At 41.4% G+C, this 14,386-nt stretch overlaps 2 protein-coding genes across 4 annotated transcripts in view; both read right to left on the bottom strand.

The window, feature by feature from the left end:
- Zfand4 (zinc finger AN1-type containing 4) overlaps positions 1-11,882 on the bottom strand; it is a 39,023-nt gene extending 27,141 nt beyond the window's left edge. The window contains exons 1-2 of the mRNA XM_028753558.1: positions 11,840-11,882; positions 4,868-5,167 (exon numbers count right to left, since the gene is read on the bottom strand). Of these exons, the coding sequence (XP_028609391.1) occupies positions 4,868-5,129 (262 nt within the window). The 5' untranslated portion in view covers positions 5,130-5,167; positions 11,840-11,882. The remainder of the gene's footprint in view (positions 1-4,867; positions 5,168-11,839) is intronic.
- A 1,673-nt stretch (positions 11,883-13,555) lies between these two features.
- Positions 13,556-14,386, bottom strand: part of Washc2c (WASH complex subunit 2C) — a 51,508-nt gene continuing 50,677 nt past the window's right edge. For all 3 annotated transcript variants that reach the window (XM_028753459.1, XM_028753460.1, XM_028753458.1), the window contains one exon: positions 13,556-13,877. In XM_028753459.1, the coding sequence (XP_028609292.1) occupies positions 13,738-13,877 (140 nt within the window). In that variant the 3' untranslated portion in view covers positions 13,556-13,737. The remainder of the gene's footprint in view (positions 13,878-14,386) is intronic.

Here is a 14,386-nt window from a genome sequence, read left to right on the forward strand (position 1 = left end):
GGCAGGAAAAGCATAAAGAGTCTGTACTTCTCACAGAATTCTCTCTCCTTCCCCTCGCAAGAAAACCACGTAATTATGTAGTGAGTTTCACATGTGTATATAATGTATTGTAATCATATTAACCCCTTTATTCTCTCTCAATCTCCCAGCTACTCCTTCTCCCAGCAGTTCCCCTCCTACTTCATGATTTTCTACCTGACCCGCTGAATTGAATTTGGGCTGCCTACATGAGCATGGATGTAGTGTCATTTACTAGTGTATGAAAACTTAGCAATGGCTGCAGCACTGAAACAAAATCACTCACTCAGCTCAACAGCCATTGACTGGCAACAGCTTCAGGAGTGTTATCTCATAAACACCCTCCCCCAGTCCAGTCTGGGATGCTCCATCTTATACAGGCAACCTCAGCCTTGGATTCACGAATATAATAGTCATATTGTGATCATAAGACAATCTCAGGATACACCTCTGCATCCCCTGGGTCTTAATTCATTCTGCACTTCTCCAGTATTCCCTGAACCTTGAGGCAGTATGAGGTAAAAGTCTCATTTGGGGCTGAGTGCTCAACAGTCACTCTGAGCACTCTGACTAGTTATGAGTCTCTGCATTAACCACTGCCTACTGCAAAAGGTTGCTCTTACTACAGGTGGCAGCAGCACAAATCTATAATTATAAACATAATATTTCTAAGGCATTTTGACATAGGTCCATTTAGCAAGATAGTAATAACAATAATTTCAAATTCTAAGGCCTACAAGCTCCATAGCCATGGATTTTATGGTATCAGACATGGACTCCCTCCTGTGGTATGGGCTCAGATCCAATCAGAGAGTGACTACCCACTGGCCATTTACATTGCAGTTCAGTATTTCAGTGTGAAGGGCCACATCTGGGAAAGACCATAGATCAATTTTCTCCCCCAGTGCAGCAACTTATAGCACAGTGAAGAAGTGTCTAGCTTATTTACAGCTTGATTTCTCTATGTCTTGCTAACAAACTGGACTGTGTCTTCAGCAACTGAGTTCTACCATCTGGCTCTGGTGGGCAACCAAGAGTAAGAATAGGTCTTATTGCTTTGGGTACCTCTGGGGACTTCCTGATAAATAACTTGTAAGGAGAATATACATCTGGCACTGGGATTTTGGTTTAATAATCTAAGACTTCTGGGAGTAGCATTAACTACCCAAGCAAGATACCTCTAGGTTCAAACTCCTTTTTTTAAAAAACATTTATTTACATGACATTTTTTTAACTTTTTTTTCTTTTAACTACCTGCCTCTTTTGGTACTAATGTAGATAAATGGAAAGATGAACTATTTGCAAAATTTCCATTACTGTGTGGAAGTTACATAACTCTATATAATTATTCCAAAATTGCAAATGATCATACCCAATATAATACCTGTAGATAGCCACAGCTGTGCAGTTCTTATCCTGAGCCCTCTTTATTGCAAGTAATTTCACCTTGATTTAAAAGCTACTATTAACAGGATTTTAATTCTCTTTTGATTTTCTTAAGCCTTCACATGTTTTATTAAGCACTTTCCAACAAGTGTCCCATTATTTTGCTCCAGCTGTACTGACCCAGGCAACCAAGCCAACCTGCAGGGTTTCCTATGTGAAGGACTTGCCTTATTCTTTCATGAGAGTGTATTACCAGTAATACAAATATCTTCATTTGTTCTCATCCACTGTCCTTGCACTTCCATTACTATGAATAAAAAGTCTACTATTAAGTCCAGATCTTGGCTTATAATGCATTCTCTAATTAAAAGCAGAAAACATTGCTCCTTGGAAAATCAGTTGGACTGGTCAGTTTTTGTCAACTTGACACACACTAGAGTCATCTGTCAAGAGAGAACCTCAATGAGAAACTCATTCTATCAGAATAGCAGTGGCACTGACATAAGCTACTGGCAAAGGTGCAGCCTCATCAGCAATGCAGGCCCCAGGACTGATGGAGTCATGGAGAGAAGTTGAGGCTTAGCACTCCAGGAAGCCAAGAATGGTTATTAATGAAGATGCAGCTTCAGTAGCTGTGGAGACCACAGCACATGTGACTCTCAGAGCCCTGCCAAGCACAGGAGCAGGTATGGAGTGGAGCCAGCCTGAGCCTAAGAGAGAGTTGTGTGTAGCATGGATGACAGAGCTGATAGGAGGGACTACCTAAGTGCGAGTGCCAGGCTGTGGACACTGAACTGTCTATACTGTGGAATTTGATTTGGTTGTACTCTAAGTATAATTGTGCACTGGTTCTTCACACTTAACACAAGAAAGTATATACCTTGGTTTTTATTTTACAGGAACCCACAGCTAAGGGACTTTGAACCTTTTTTTTCCAAGACAGGGTTTCTCTGTATAATAGCAGCCCTGGTTGTTCCTGAACTCCTTGAGACCAGGATGGCCTCAGATTCACAGAGACACAGCTGGCTCTGCCTCCCAGGTGCTGGGATTACATCATTAAAGACATGTGCAACCATGCCAGCCAAGAATTTGGGTTTTTAAATCAGTGGAAATTTTGAAGACTATGGGACTTTCAAAGTTATACTGTATATTAAAGTTATATTGTATATTATATCGTGATACTAACATGATATCGGGGACAAAGGGGGGAAAAGATTATGAGTTAACTAATGTATCTGTGTGTCAGATTGACAAGGGGTAGACTTGTTGGTTAGATTTTGCCAATTTAACACAAACCTAGACATATCTGGGCTAAGGGAATCTTAATTGAGGAACTGCCTCCATCAGATTGGCCTGTGAGGCACGCATTATTAATTGATGTAGGAGGACCCCGCCCGATTTGGATCCTGCCACTGCTACTCAAGTGGGTCTTGCCATACAAGAATAGAAATTATCCAAGCTAGGATACATAAGACTTTGTCTCAAAAAAAAGAAAGAAGTTGAGAGGAGGGAAGGGGAAGGGAAGAGAGGGAAGGAGACAGGAGGAGAGGAGGGGGAGGGGAGGAGAGGGAGAGAACATTTATTTAGGGAACAGCAATGCCAAAGCTGAGGGCACAAGGACCCCACTGCTCCAGACAGCCCCTTATGCTTCTGGCATACACTTCTTTCTAAAGTCTAGCACAGTGTTTTGCACACCTCCTGGAAGGGCTGTCCACACCTTTGTAAACCACTGCTCTGGTTAGTAAGCTCCAGGAAGTGAGTTAGAAAGGCAAGGTATATCCTTCCTCAAGTGTACAGCGCATCAGGTTCTCAGAAACACACGACATCTCCAGACTAGGAGATAAGGAAAATGGGCATTTTACACTTGGTAATTCATGTAATCCTGAGATCATTTGCAACAACTGTAACTGTCGTTATTCCTATTTTTGAGATTAAGAAATATGAATTTGAGAGGCAGCAAGATGTGGTTAACATGCAGTGATGGATCAGTGGGTAAAGCCTGATGGAGCCTGTTCCCCAAGAACTACAGAGTGGAAAGAGGGACTCAAGTCCAACAGCTGTGCTCTCACCTCACAGGTGTGCTGTGACAAGCACACACGAATGTGTATGTATACACACATAACTAAAACTGTGACTTTAGAAATTAATGGTATTTTCTTAGTGAATTTGCTGCTTCTGCCCCTTCCAGACCCATTTGCAGTTCCTGTCAGCTACTGCTTCCCTCAGTGCAGTCACCCCAGGTCACCATGGTCTCCTCAGCCTATCCCTCCACAGAGCCCTTCTGTCTCCCCTCCCACCAGGCACTAGTTCTGAACTCATCAAAAGTTACCCAAAGGAAAAGCCTTCTGGAGGAACAACCATTTCCTCTGCAGGACTAACTCAAGCACTGTCCCCTCTGTCCTCTCCAGCCAAATCTTGCTAATTGGAGTCTTGATAGTCTTCCCATGTTAGCTCCAATTGACGTCCAGTGAGGAAGAACAAAGGCCATCCAGAAAAGGATTTAAATTGATTTTTCATGAAGGCTGTTCTTTTGAAGTCTCCTGCAGAACACAATGACTGTCACTGCCTTTGTCGCTTAAAAAAAACAAGGGTGCATGTGCCATTTTTTGGTGTGGTTCTAGACTCAGCTACCTCTTAACACTACCTTAAGGGAAAGGGACAAAGGAAAAGCAAATATTCAAAACCTCAAATACCCAGAATCTTTGATCTCACACAGACCGAACAATTCCACCCACTCTCATCCTTCTGTAATTCTGTATTTAAGTTGGCTGGAAAACAGTTCTAATTAGAATCTTCATATTACAAACAAGTTCCAGTTAACTCTCCCAGAACAGATCTATTGAGTGTTATATGGAATAATTTAATTTTCTAGCCCAAACTGGACAACTATAAATGGTAATCTGGAAGAGCAATTTTAACAAAAGTTACCTATGACACCACCAACATGTACACCACAAAAAGATATTACATGTCATCCAAAACCCTTGCTATATTAGAGGGACTTTGAATATATGTAAATGAAACCTACAGCTTTCAGAAAATCTCCACATGGTACAAAAGGATTTACAAAGTGGTGAGAAAAAAAAAGCAAATTCCCTAAAAGGAAATATTTCCCATTAAAAGCAACTGCAAAGTAGTCATAGTACAATTTGTGCATCATCCTACCTTACAGAAGACTATTTTGAAATATTTATCTTATGCCATTAACATGATGCTGGAGATCTGAATTGAGACAATCTTGTGAAGAGAGCAAGGCAGGAAAACAAGATTATAAAGAAGGTGGTTTCTAAGCTGGAAGCGGATGAAGGCATGGTGGGGATTTTATTAGCCTATCATCATATGCTTAAACTTTTACATTTAAATTTTGTCCACTAAAAAGCTTATGTTTAATCTTCATATTATAGAAGCAAAGACTAAAAAACTTATAAGATGCTTTATCCTCATATTGTACAAAGACTAGTACCTTCCAATCTTTGAATTTTTCCTTTCACAGAGATAATAGCTTCAAAGGGTGAAACTCTTAGTTCAAAACATGTTCCAGTCAAGGTTTCGATGAAGAGTTCCATGGTGTCATAGAAAGGAAGTTTGAAATAAAATGGTCCCACGTTATCTTCATTGAAGAATGGAGGCTCTTTTCTGTTATCCATTACTTTGACTTTTCTAATTCTTCTGGAATATGTTGTATGCAACTGTATTCCAATTCTACCCAAATCAGCTTTGAACATTGGTAATATGTATCGTTGTTCATGTTTGAGTTTTGTACCTGAATAAAACAAAAATTAGCTTTTTAAAGCAAATCTGTCTGAAACTCCCTCCTTCACTCATATTTTCTGAAAAATTCTCACTCACACTCATCTTCCAAACCGTCTAAGAACTAATGCAGAGAGAGACCCTGGAACACCCAGTACTAACTGGGATGTCTCTATTAAATCCTTCCCCTCAGACCTTAGGGAACCCTGTGGAAAAGGAGGGGGGAAGAGTGTAAGAGCCAAGGGGATTAAGGACACCAAGAAAACAAGACCCTCTAATTCAACAGGAGCAAAGCTCATGTGAACTCAGAGACTGAAGCAGCATGCACAGAGCCTGCACGGGTTGGCACCAGGTCCTCTGCACTTATGCCTTCCAGATCAGTGTTTCTGTGGGATTTCTGAGTGTGCAAATGAATGAGTCTCTGATTCCTGTGCCTTCTCTTGCCCTCTTTTCCCTCTGTTGGTTTGCCTTGCCCAACTTCAATGTGATAGGGTTTTTTTTTGTTTTATCTTATTATATTTTATTTTGTTATATTTTTAAAAATGAATAAATGAAAACCTAGCTACTAGGGTAAAAGTTAACCACTGAACTGTCAATGAGCTGACATCAATCACTTCAGGGTAGGCCTCATGTTCAGGAGTAGTTGACCAAACACAGAACATACGCCATAATTTTTTTGAATGCTCTTGTTTGGTTACAGTTTGGTGAGGGGGAGTTGTTTCTTCTTTTGATGTATTTTATTTTGTTTCTTTGGTTTTGTTGTGTAAGGTTTTTGTTTTTTGAGAAAACTTAAAGTGGGTGGGTAGGGAGGGGAGAGGAGGAGGACTTGGGGAAGAAGAATATGATCAAATTGTATGTTTTAAAATTGTTTTAAATAATAGATACTATTCTAACTATGAGCCACATGTAGGATATAGGATTGGCAAATACTTTCTTCCATTCTGTAAGCTGGTCTTTGACTTCTTGGTAATGTATTTTCAAATTCAATTCTCAACTGAAGAAGCTCAGTCTTGCCATTTGTTATTGGAGTTAGAAACACTGACCTAACTCAAGGCAGTAAATGTACACACATTTTTCCCAAGAATTGCAGTTTTAGATTTAGTGTTCTTTCTGAATAGGGATCCAACTTTATTCTTTTGCACAGAGAAAATCAATTATTTCGAGTATCATTTGTTGGAAAGACTATGCTAGCTCCATTAAATTCCTAGAATTCTTACAGAAAACTGATTATAAACATGAGGGGCCTTACTCCTGACTCATTTCACTACACTGGCCTCTCAGTGCATCTCCCACAGTTCTGACTACTCTAACTTGACTAAGTTTGGGGATTAGAAAATAGTCCCTCTTCTAATCTGTGTTTTTTTGTCATACACTGTGTATTAGAATACAAGTGATTTCAACATATTGATCTTGTACACTGCCACTGCATCTACTATATTCAAACTGCTTTTAATGGATTCCTTGGAATCGTCTGCATTTAACCCTATATACAAAATAGGTACAAATAGCCTTTTCTTCCTCTCCAATATAAATGCTCTTTCTTTTTCATATTTAATTCCCCTTAGAACATAGAGTACAAGGTTGATTCTATGTAAGTGAACTGGAAATCTTTGCCTTTTTCTTGATTATAGGAGGAAGGAATTGAGTCTTTTAGGTATGTCAGCTGTCAGGTTTCATACATAACTTTATCCAGGTTGAAAATTTCCTGATTATTTCCACATTGCTTAGGAATTTGTTTTACTTTAAACCACAAAAGGTACAGATTTTCTAAGATATTTTTCAGTGTCTATTAAGTGATCACATGGTTTTCATTTGTTTATAACTAATATGGTATATTACATTGATTTATTTTTGTGTTAACTCATCCTGCATTCCTGGAACAAAATCCCATTTGTGTATATAGTACTCTTTGGATAGACTGGCAGACAGACAGACAGACAGACAGACAGACAGACAGAGATGAACTTGATCAGGAAATATCTCTTGAGGATCCTGTGTCTAATCCGTTGTTAAGAGGTTTCAAAATGTTTCTTCCCCTTCTTTCTCTTCCCTCCTTCTCCTCTCCTTCCACCTTCTCTCCAACCAGTCCTTGCAGTTTTATGTCATTGTTTGGTTCTTTGTGTCTAGGCATGTTAGCCTCGTGAATAAGTGGGGAAGTAGTCCTTAAAGATAGGCAAACTTTTTTTTTTTGATGCTGGGGATCAAACCATGGACTTGTGCATGATAAGCAAACACTCAACCTGAGCAGCTTCTCCAGCCCATAGTAAAAATTTGAGTTTATTTCATTATGGGAAAAGCCTGAGAGCACGGGAAAGATATCAACAAGCAACCCTACCTAAAAGGAAGTTAACACTATTGTGAAAGTCAAAGTCAAAAGTAACTATGGATTGATTATACAATAATTTCAAATGTTTCCTACCAAAAGAATATGTGGTATCACTGAGGTCACTCTAACTTTCATAAACATTTACTTTTTATTTATTTTCAAGTCAGGGTGTCATTATAGAGTCCAGACTGGCCTCATGCTTATGGCCCTCCTGTCTCACATTTCCCCAGTGCTGGGATTATAGGTATATGCTACAATGACTGGCTAGAAATGTATTTAAAAGTGCACTTCTTTTTCAAAGATTGTGTTTGGCTAATAAATATCACTGTAAAAGCATGGCCTAGGTATCTGTAATCCAGACACTCCAAAGATATGTGCAATTCAATATATACAAAAATAGCCCCTCTCTCAAAAGGTCTTGTCTTGCAGTCCTCATCTGGTTAAAGCATACCATGATGCATCAATTCATTCAAGCCGGAATTTAGGATCTCTCACAAACACCATGACAGCTTCAAGTGACCAATCCCGACAATGCACCTTACACCTTCTATCCTGTCAACCTCTCCATTCGCTGATTAGGACTTAATTCAGGTTTTCTTCAGCTTACAACTCAGCAACTCTCCCAGATGATTTGATTCCTACACTTAACTAGAATAGCCAGCCATGGATTTGTGGTTGTTTAACTTTTGGAAAGAAAGTTTCTAGGAACTGGCTAAGGGTATTATTTTAACCCATTATTTAGTAGTTACTTTCCATTGTCTATGTTTAAGCAGGAGGGAAGCGCCACTTGGGATTAATTATAAGAGAGGAATAGATACAGCGCTGTCACCCAAGCCCAAAGTTTACATTAGAGTTTACTCTTGGTGGTGTACATCTGACAGGAATGGGATATATAAAAGCATGTATTTACCACTACAGTATCAGAGTAGTGGCAGGAGTCTAAATACTCTGTGTTGGGGCTGTTGATCCCTCACATTCTAGGCATTCTACCCCTCAAATTCTAGGCAACTTTTGATCTTTTTAGTGTTTCCATAGCGTCACCATTTCCAGAATGTCATGTAATTGGAATCACACAATATGCAACCTTTTCAGAGTGGTCTCTCTAAGGAACACACATTTAAGGCTCTTTTATGCCATTTCATGGCTTCATAGCTTTCCTTTAAGTGCTAAATTATATTCTATTGTGTGTATGCATTAGTTTCATTTATCCATTCTCCTAAGAAATATCTTACATTCTCCATTTTATGACAATTAGAAAACAAAACTGTATACAGATTATGCTGATGGTTTTTTTTTACTTATTTAGGCTAGATTTTAATATGAGTATCTTTATTTTAGCCTTTTGTGCACATGTGTACACTGTGAGCATGTATATATTTGCATGTGGAGACCAGCGGTCAACATCAGATTACCTCCTCTATCATTTTCCACTTTATATTCTTTTTTGAAGAATTATTTATTATCTTATGTGTATGAGTACACTGTAGCTGTCTTCAGACACACACCAGAAGAGGGCATCAGATCCCAGTACAGATGGTTGTGAGCCATCATGTGGTTGCTGGGAATTGAACTCAGGACCTCTGGAAGAGCAGTCAATGCTCTTAACTGCTGAGGCATCTCTCCAGCCCCCTTTTATATTCTTAAGGCATCACTGATCCTCTCATCCATTCCGCATGACTGGGTAACTGGCAGGGCGAGGGCTCCTCATCCTAGCCCTTAGAGCACAGGTGCATGCTGCTGTGCCTAGCTTTCCACACAAGTTCTGGGGAGCCAAGCTAAAATCCTCATGTACAGTTAGTAATTTACCTTCAACAGCTGAGCCATACCACCAGCCCCATTGTGTTTGTTTTTCTTTTAAAGAAATTGGCACACAATATGCAAAAGTAGTGAAATCATTCTGATTTTTTTGTTTTGTTTTGTTTTGTTTTGTTTTGTTTTGTTTTGTTTTGTTTTGTTTTGTCGAGACAGGGTTTCTCTGTATAGCCCTGGCTGTCCTGGAACTCACTCTGTAAACCAGGCTGGCCTCGAACTCAGAAATCCGCCTGCCTCTACCTCCCAAGTGCTGGGATTAAAGGCGTGCGCCATCACTGCCTGGCATCATTCTGATTTCTTACACCAGTGAATGAAGAGTTCCTATCACTTCAGGCCATCACATCATTTTGCACTATAGGTGTTCTGGGTTTTGGCTTCAATTGGCAATTTTCTAATGACCTAGGATGTAAGCACAGCGATCCTTTGAAAATATAAACTGATCCTATCATTTCTAGCTCAAGGCCCTATCATGGCTTCCATCATCTGGGCAACAATGTTCAAACTCCTTGGAAAGACTTTCCAACATACATATTTCATCTCCCAGCCCATGTTCAGTCACCTACACTTCCCCCAGCAGTACCTGTGCTCCTTCTACCTCTAGCCGTAGCCCCTATCTTATTGCTCCTGTTCTGTTCTACTCAGATCAACTCTGTATGAGGCTTCCTGAGAAGCACCTTTCAAAACTCAGCTCCACGGATGGGGCACACTTCAAGGAGAATGCCTGCTTACAATGCAAAGCCTGGGTAATAACCAGTGCAGCACCTCTCCCCAAAGCCTTATCTCCAATATCAACTACCCCACAAAATCTTTTATACTTACTATCTTTTGCACCCATGTCATATACGATACCCATCAAAACTGGACTGCTTCCGTGTCTGTCACCTGTGCTGGTAAACTACAGGTGTTGCAAGGGAGGGACGACGCCTATCACTCACTACAGTCGTCTGCACACATTAGCGAGCATTAAAGGTTGTTCAATGAAACTCAATTCAAAGCAACTCCCTTTCTCCACTAATCCTTAGATTAGACAAACTTAATAGGCAAATAAATAAGGGTATTATCCTGTCATAGAAACGAAACAGTGGTTATATTCCAAAATGATAAACACATATACACAGACACTTCTGCTGTTGAGAGGAGTTCTCAGAATTCTAATATAAAACATTCTTAGGAAGCTTGAATTGTGCAGATAGCTAATGCTCCTTTAAAAATGGCATCACAGGAAGAAACGTTGTTGCTGAGAGCACAGTTGTCTGAGTGGAGTTACACACATAGGAAACAGTGAGTAACAAACAGCAGCAGCAACACAAGGACTGTGCTACCAGTACTATGGGTCAGAGTTGCAAGAGCACACTACTGTAACAGTGGTACTGTTTGGATTTCACTATGAACTCTTACATCATTCATAGTGTGAAGCTTGGTGATAAGAGTACATTTCTAGCACATATTAGGCCCTGGGCTCAATCTGCAATTTCACAAACAAAACAAAACAGCATTATAAAAAGAAAAAAAACAAAAAAACAGCATTATAGTGAAATACCCATAGGCAACATGCAGATTTTTTTCAAAGCACAGATCTGAAATGAGACTAGATAAAGTGACTATAAGTAGAAGAAAATCAGCGTTGCAGTAGGTACATCATCAATGGTGCAGGAACTTCCAAATTAAGTTTGGTTCCAGTATAATTTTCAGTATACAAAAAGGGCCAAGAGTGGTAACCATAACTGAAAACAATTGTGTGTTATACTTCTCAGTAAAGAAAATCAATGTAACAAGTCAAAAGAGGGTTATGCAGGCCAGCTAAACCACAGCAGAATACTGTGGTCGAGTGGGAGCTCAAGCGGGCCACTGACCAGGTGTACTAAAATTGGGTCCACTGCAAGCATCCTCAGAGTGGCCTGTGGTCTGCATGTATGAGCACTGGAAAACCAATTGACAATGAAAACGTATAGTGATGGGAAACAGTGTAAGTAAAAACAATGCTTAAATTGATAAGCTATCTTTAAAACTGGGAGAGAAAAATCAAAGTGAATCTTCAACATTTCATCTTTTGAAATTTCTAAAACCAACCACAAAAGCGGCAATAACTGCACTCAAGGAGTAATTTCAGTACCTTGGACTTTGTTTCCTTCTCGTCCACAGGAACTTAGTCACACGACGAGTTAGTTTTTAAATTTTTCCCCCAACATAAATATACCTACAATAAGTTGCAGCCTTTTAAAAAGGTGACTCTTGTACTTTTACAGATGTGTGAAAATCAAGCTATAGATTGGAATCACACTCTAGCCTAGGACCGATGCACAAGTGCAGGTGTGCCGCCCTGGGGCCAGGGGCCACAACCGGCAGAGACCACACTCAGACCCAAAGTGGTGTCAGCAGCACCCGGAGCCACCGTGAGTCCGTAGGCAGAGAAGCGCGGAGGGTGTGACCAGGCTGCAGCTGAGGCGGGCGCACCTCTCCCGCCTGCCAGGGCAGCAAAGGCGCAGCCGCCCCTTCAGCCGCCGGCCCTCCCGGCCGCGCCCCGCCCCGCCCCGCCGCGCCCCTCACCCGCTCGCCCTCCGGTGGTCGCGTCCGCCCGCTCGCTCTCTTGCCTGCCCGCAGGCCGATAGGAGTGCGCGCACCCGAGACGCCGGCCGACGCTGGCCCGCGAAGCTCCGGCCCCGCCCTTTGTGACACCGCTCACCAATCACTAATCAGCGCTATCGACACCCTCCAATCAGCCCGTAAGGGGCGGGGCCTAGCCTTCCGAGGCTGGCGGTTGCTCGGACGCCGGGATCGCTCGGGGGTTCTGGAAGGTTTGTCGGTTAGAAGAGGCCCGGATGTTGACTCTTTATTACTGATAGCAGGACCCGTCTCGGGCAAGACAGGAGACTGGAGGCCGGCCAGTTCCTGGGAAGAGCCGGCGCCAGAGTAGAGGCCCTTGACTGGGGCACTTCTAAGGTTCTTTGGGGATAGCAGGGTCTTTGGCATTTGTGAAATACCAATGGCCTTTCCAGAGCCTAGGACACTTAAAAGGACGTCCAAGCTAGTCACCCTTTTTTGTGCTCTACGTTCTCCTAACATTTCTGATTCAATTGTGTCATCTATAAAATGGGGACGTTCTTATGACTTGCTTATAAGGGTTTGTGACTTTCTATATGCCTGTTGCATTTGAACAACTACTGAAGATTATAGTTCAAACAGGTCACACCCTGGGCTCAAATCCCAGCATCCTTTTGCTGTGCACCGAGCTGCTGAAGTGGGATATAAACTTACGGGCTTTATGACTACACATGCCTTCCATCTAAGTTGGGCCCCTACTGCTTCATTCCCTTCACAGGTGGTTCAACTCAAGTGTTTTATTAGGTGGACTGCAGCGGAGGATCATGAAACCTCTCCCTCATAGTCAATGAACCCTGCCCCTGATCAGTCTTCTCCCACCCTCTACCCTCTGAAACTTCAGCCACTAGTCTCCAGTTCCAACTACTCAGTACCGAGGTGGACGGCCTACCGGTATGGTGAGGCCCTGGGCTCTTGTGGGCCTCCTGCTCTTAAACTCAGCCCATGATTGGCTTATAACTTCAAACTCTATGGAGGACAGAGCCATGATGGTAACATAAACAGAGACTAGGAGAACAGCGCCTGTGCTGGAAATGGTGACTACAAATACCTCACAGCATAGGCTCTGGAATCCAGTGGGTGAGCTTAGAGTTTTTAGCTTCTTTAACTTTCCATTCCCTCATCAAGCTGTATCATCAATGTCGTAACCTACCGTTTTAAGAGGCAGACTAATAAAAGGGTCTATTCTCAACAATAATCTTGCAAGTTTAGTACTGAAACCATTTACAAAGAAGGAAACAAAAGGTAAGAAAGGCAAAACGTTGCCTACAATTAAACCATCCCATTTCCTGCAACTAATAAACTCTGACTTGGTAGCCTGAATCCAGCCAGATAATGTGACCATGATGGAATGGCTGTGTTCCATAAAACTTTCTTTACAATATCAGGACAGCAGAGGACCACAGTTTCCCCTTAGAAGATGGAAGACCCATTTTTGGAATTCAGTAGAAAGCTTTTCTCATGAGCTTAGAACCATAAATGCATAACCTTTCACCTCCTTCCTCTTCCGCCTGCCTAGACTGTCACAGCACTAAAACCCACCCACTAACAGAGCAAAAACTTCAAGTCGGCTGTCTGCATTCCCTGCCCACAGAGGAAGCCACAAAGCGATTTCTTCTGCTAACATATGCTTCTATGCCCTCTTATTAAGTAAAAACAAACCACTGTGAAGCATTTTATTTTTTATTTGTAATTTTAAGCATAATTAAAATGAATGCTGAAAAATATTAGCTACAATGGGTAAAAGTAGAAGTGATTGTTTCACTATTTGCCTGTAATCCAGTGAAGACGAGAGTGTAGGAGAATGCATCACAAAGGAGGAATGAACTGTCAAGGCCCTGCATGCTCTACTGGCTTCCAAAGGCATTCAGGGGGTCATCAAAAATGTTGGACACTTTGTGCTCAGATCTTAGTTCAGATGCTGCCTCGGCAGATTGGCTTTTGGGTTTGGATGCTTTAGCCTGGAGGCCTGAGGAGAAAATATCATCTTTAAAAAGAAAAAAAGAAAGTTGTTAAGACAGGCAAGAAAGAAAATGGGAATCTGAGACACATGCACACAAATTGCCAAAGCCCAATTCTAACAACACACAATAGAGCATCAGGATGAAGGTCAAACCTCTTAGATTCTGATCCTGGCTCAGTTGGTGGCACCCAACTTTTATAACGACATACGAACATCAGGTTCTTTCTGAACGTAAGTTTCTAGCTACAAAAGTGTATGTGCACTTGAAGTCAGAAGGTGGACCAGCTCTCCACTTCAGCAAGGGCCTTACCACCTGAAACTGTTTTCTACCTTCTTTTCACCCTGGAATTTAAGAAGAGTAAAAATGTACAAAGGGAACTCCAATCTAGGAGGCACTCAGTCCAGTTGGCTGTAACTTATCAATGGTGAGAATGAAGTCTGATTTACTCATGTTAGTGCTGCAGACGCTAAAGCTCCTCTCACCTATGCTGCTTACTAAGTAATTATATTGTAGGACTCTACTGCATCCAATT

This window comes from Grammomys surdaster, unplaced genomic scaffold (genome assembly GCF_004785775.1).
Source record: "Grammomys surdaster isolate TR1022 unplaced genomic scaffold, NIH_TR_1.0 125950, whole genome shotgun sequence".
Lineage (NCBI taxonomy): Eukaryota > Metazoa > Chordata > Mammalia > Rodentia > Muridae > Grammomys > Grammomys surdaster.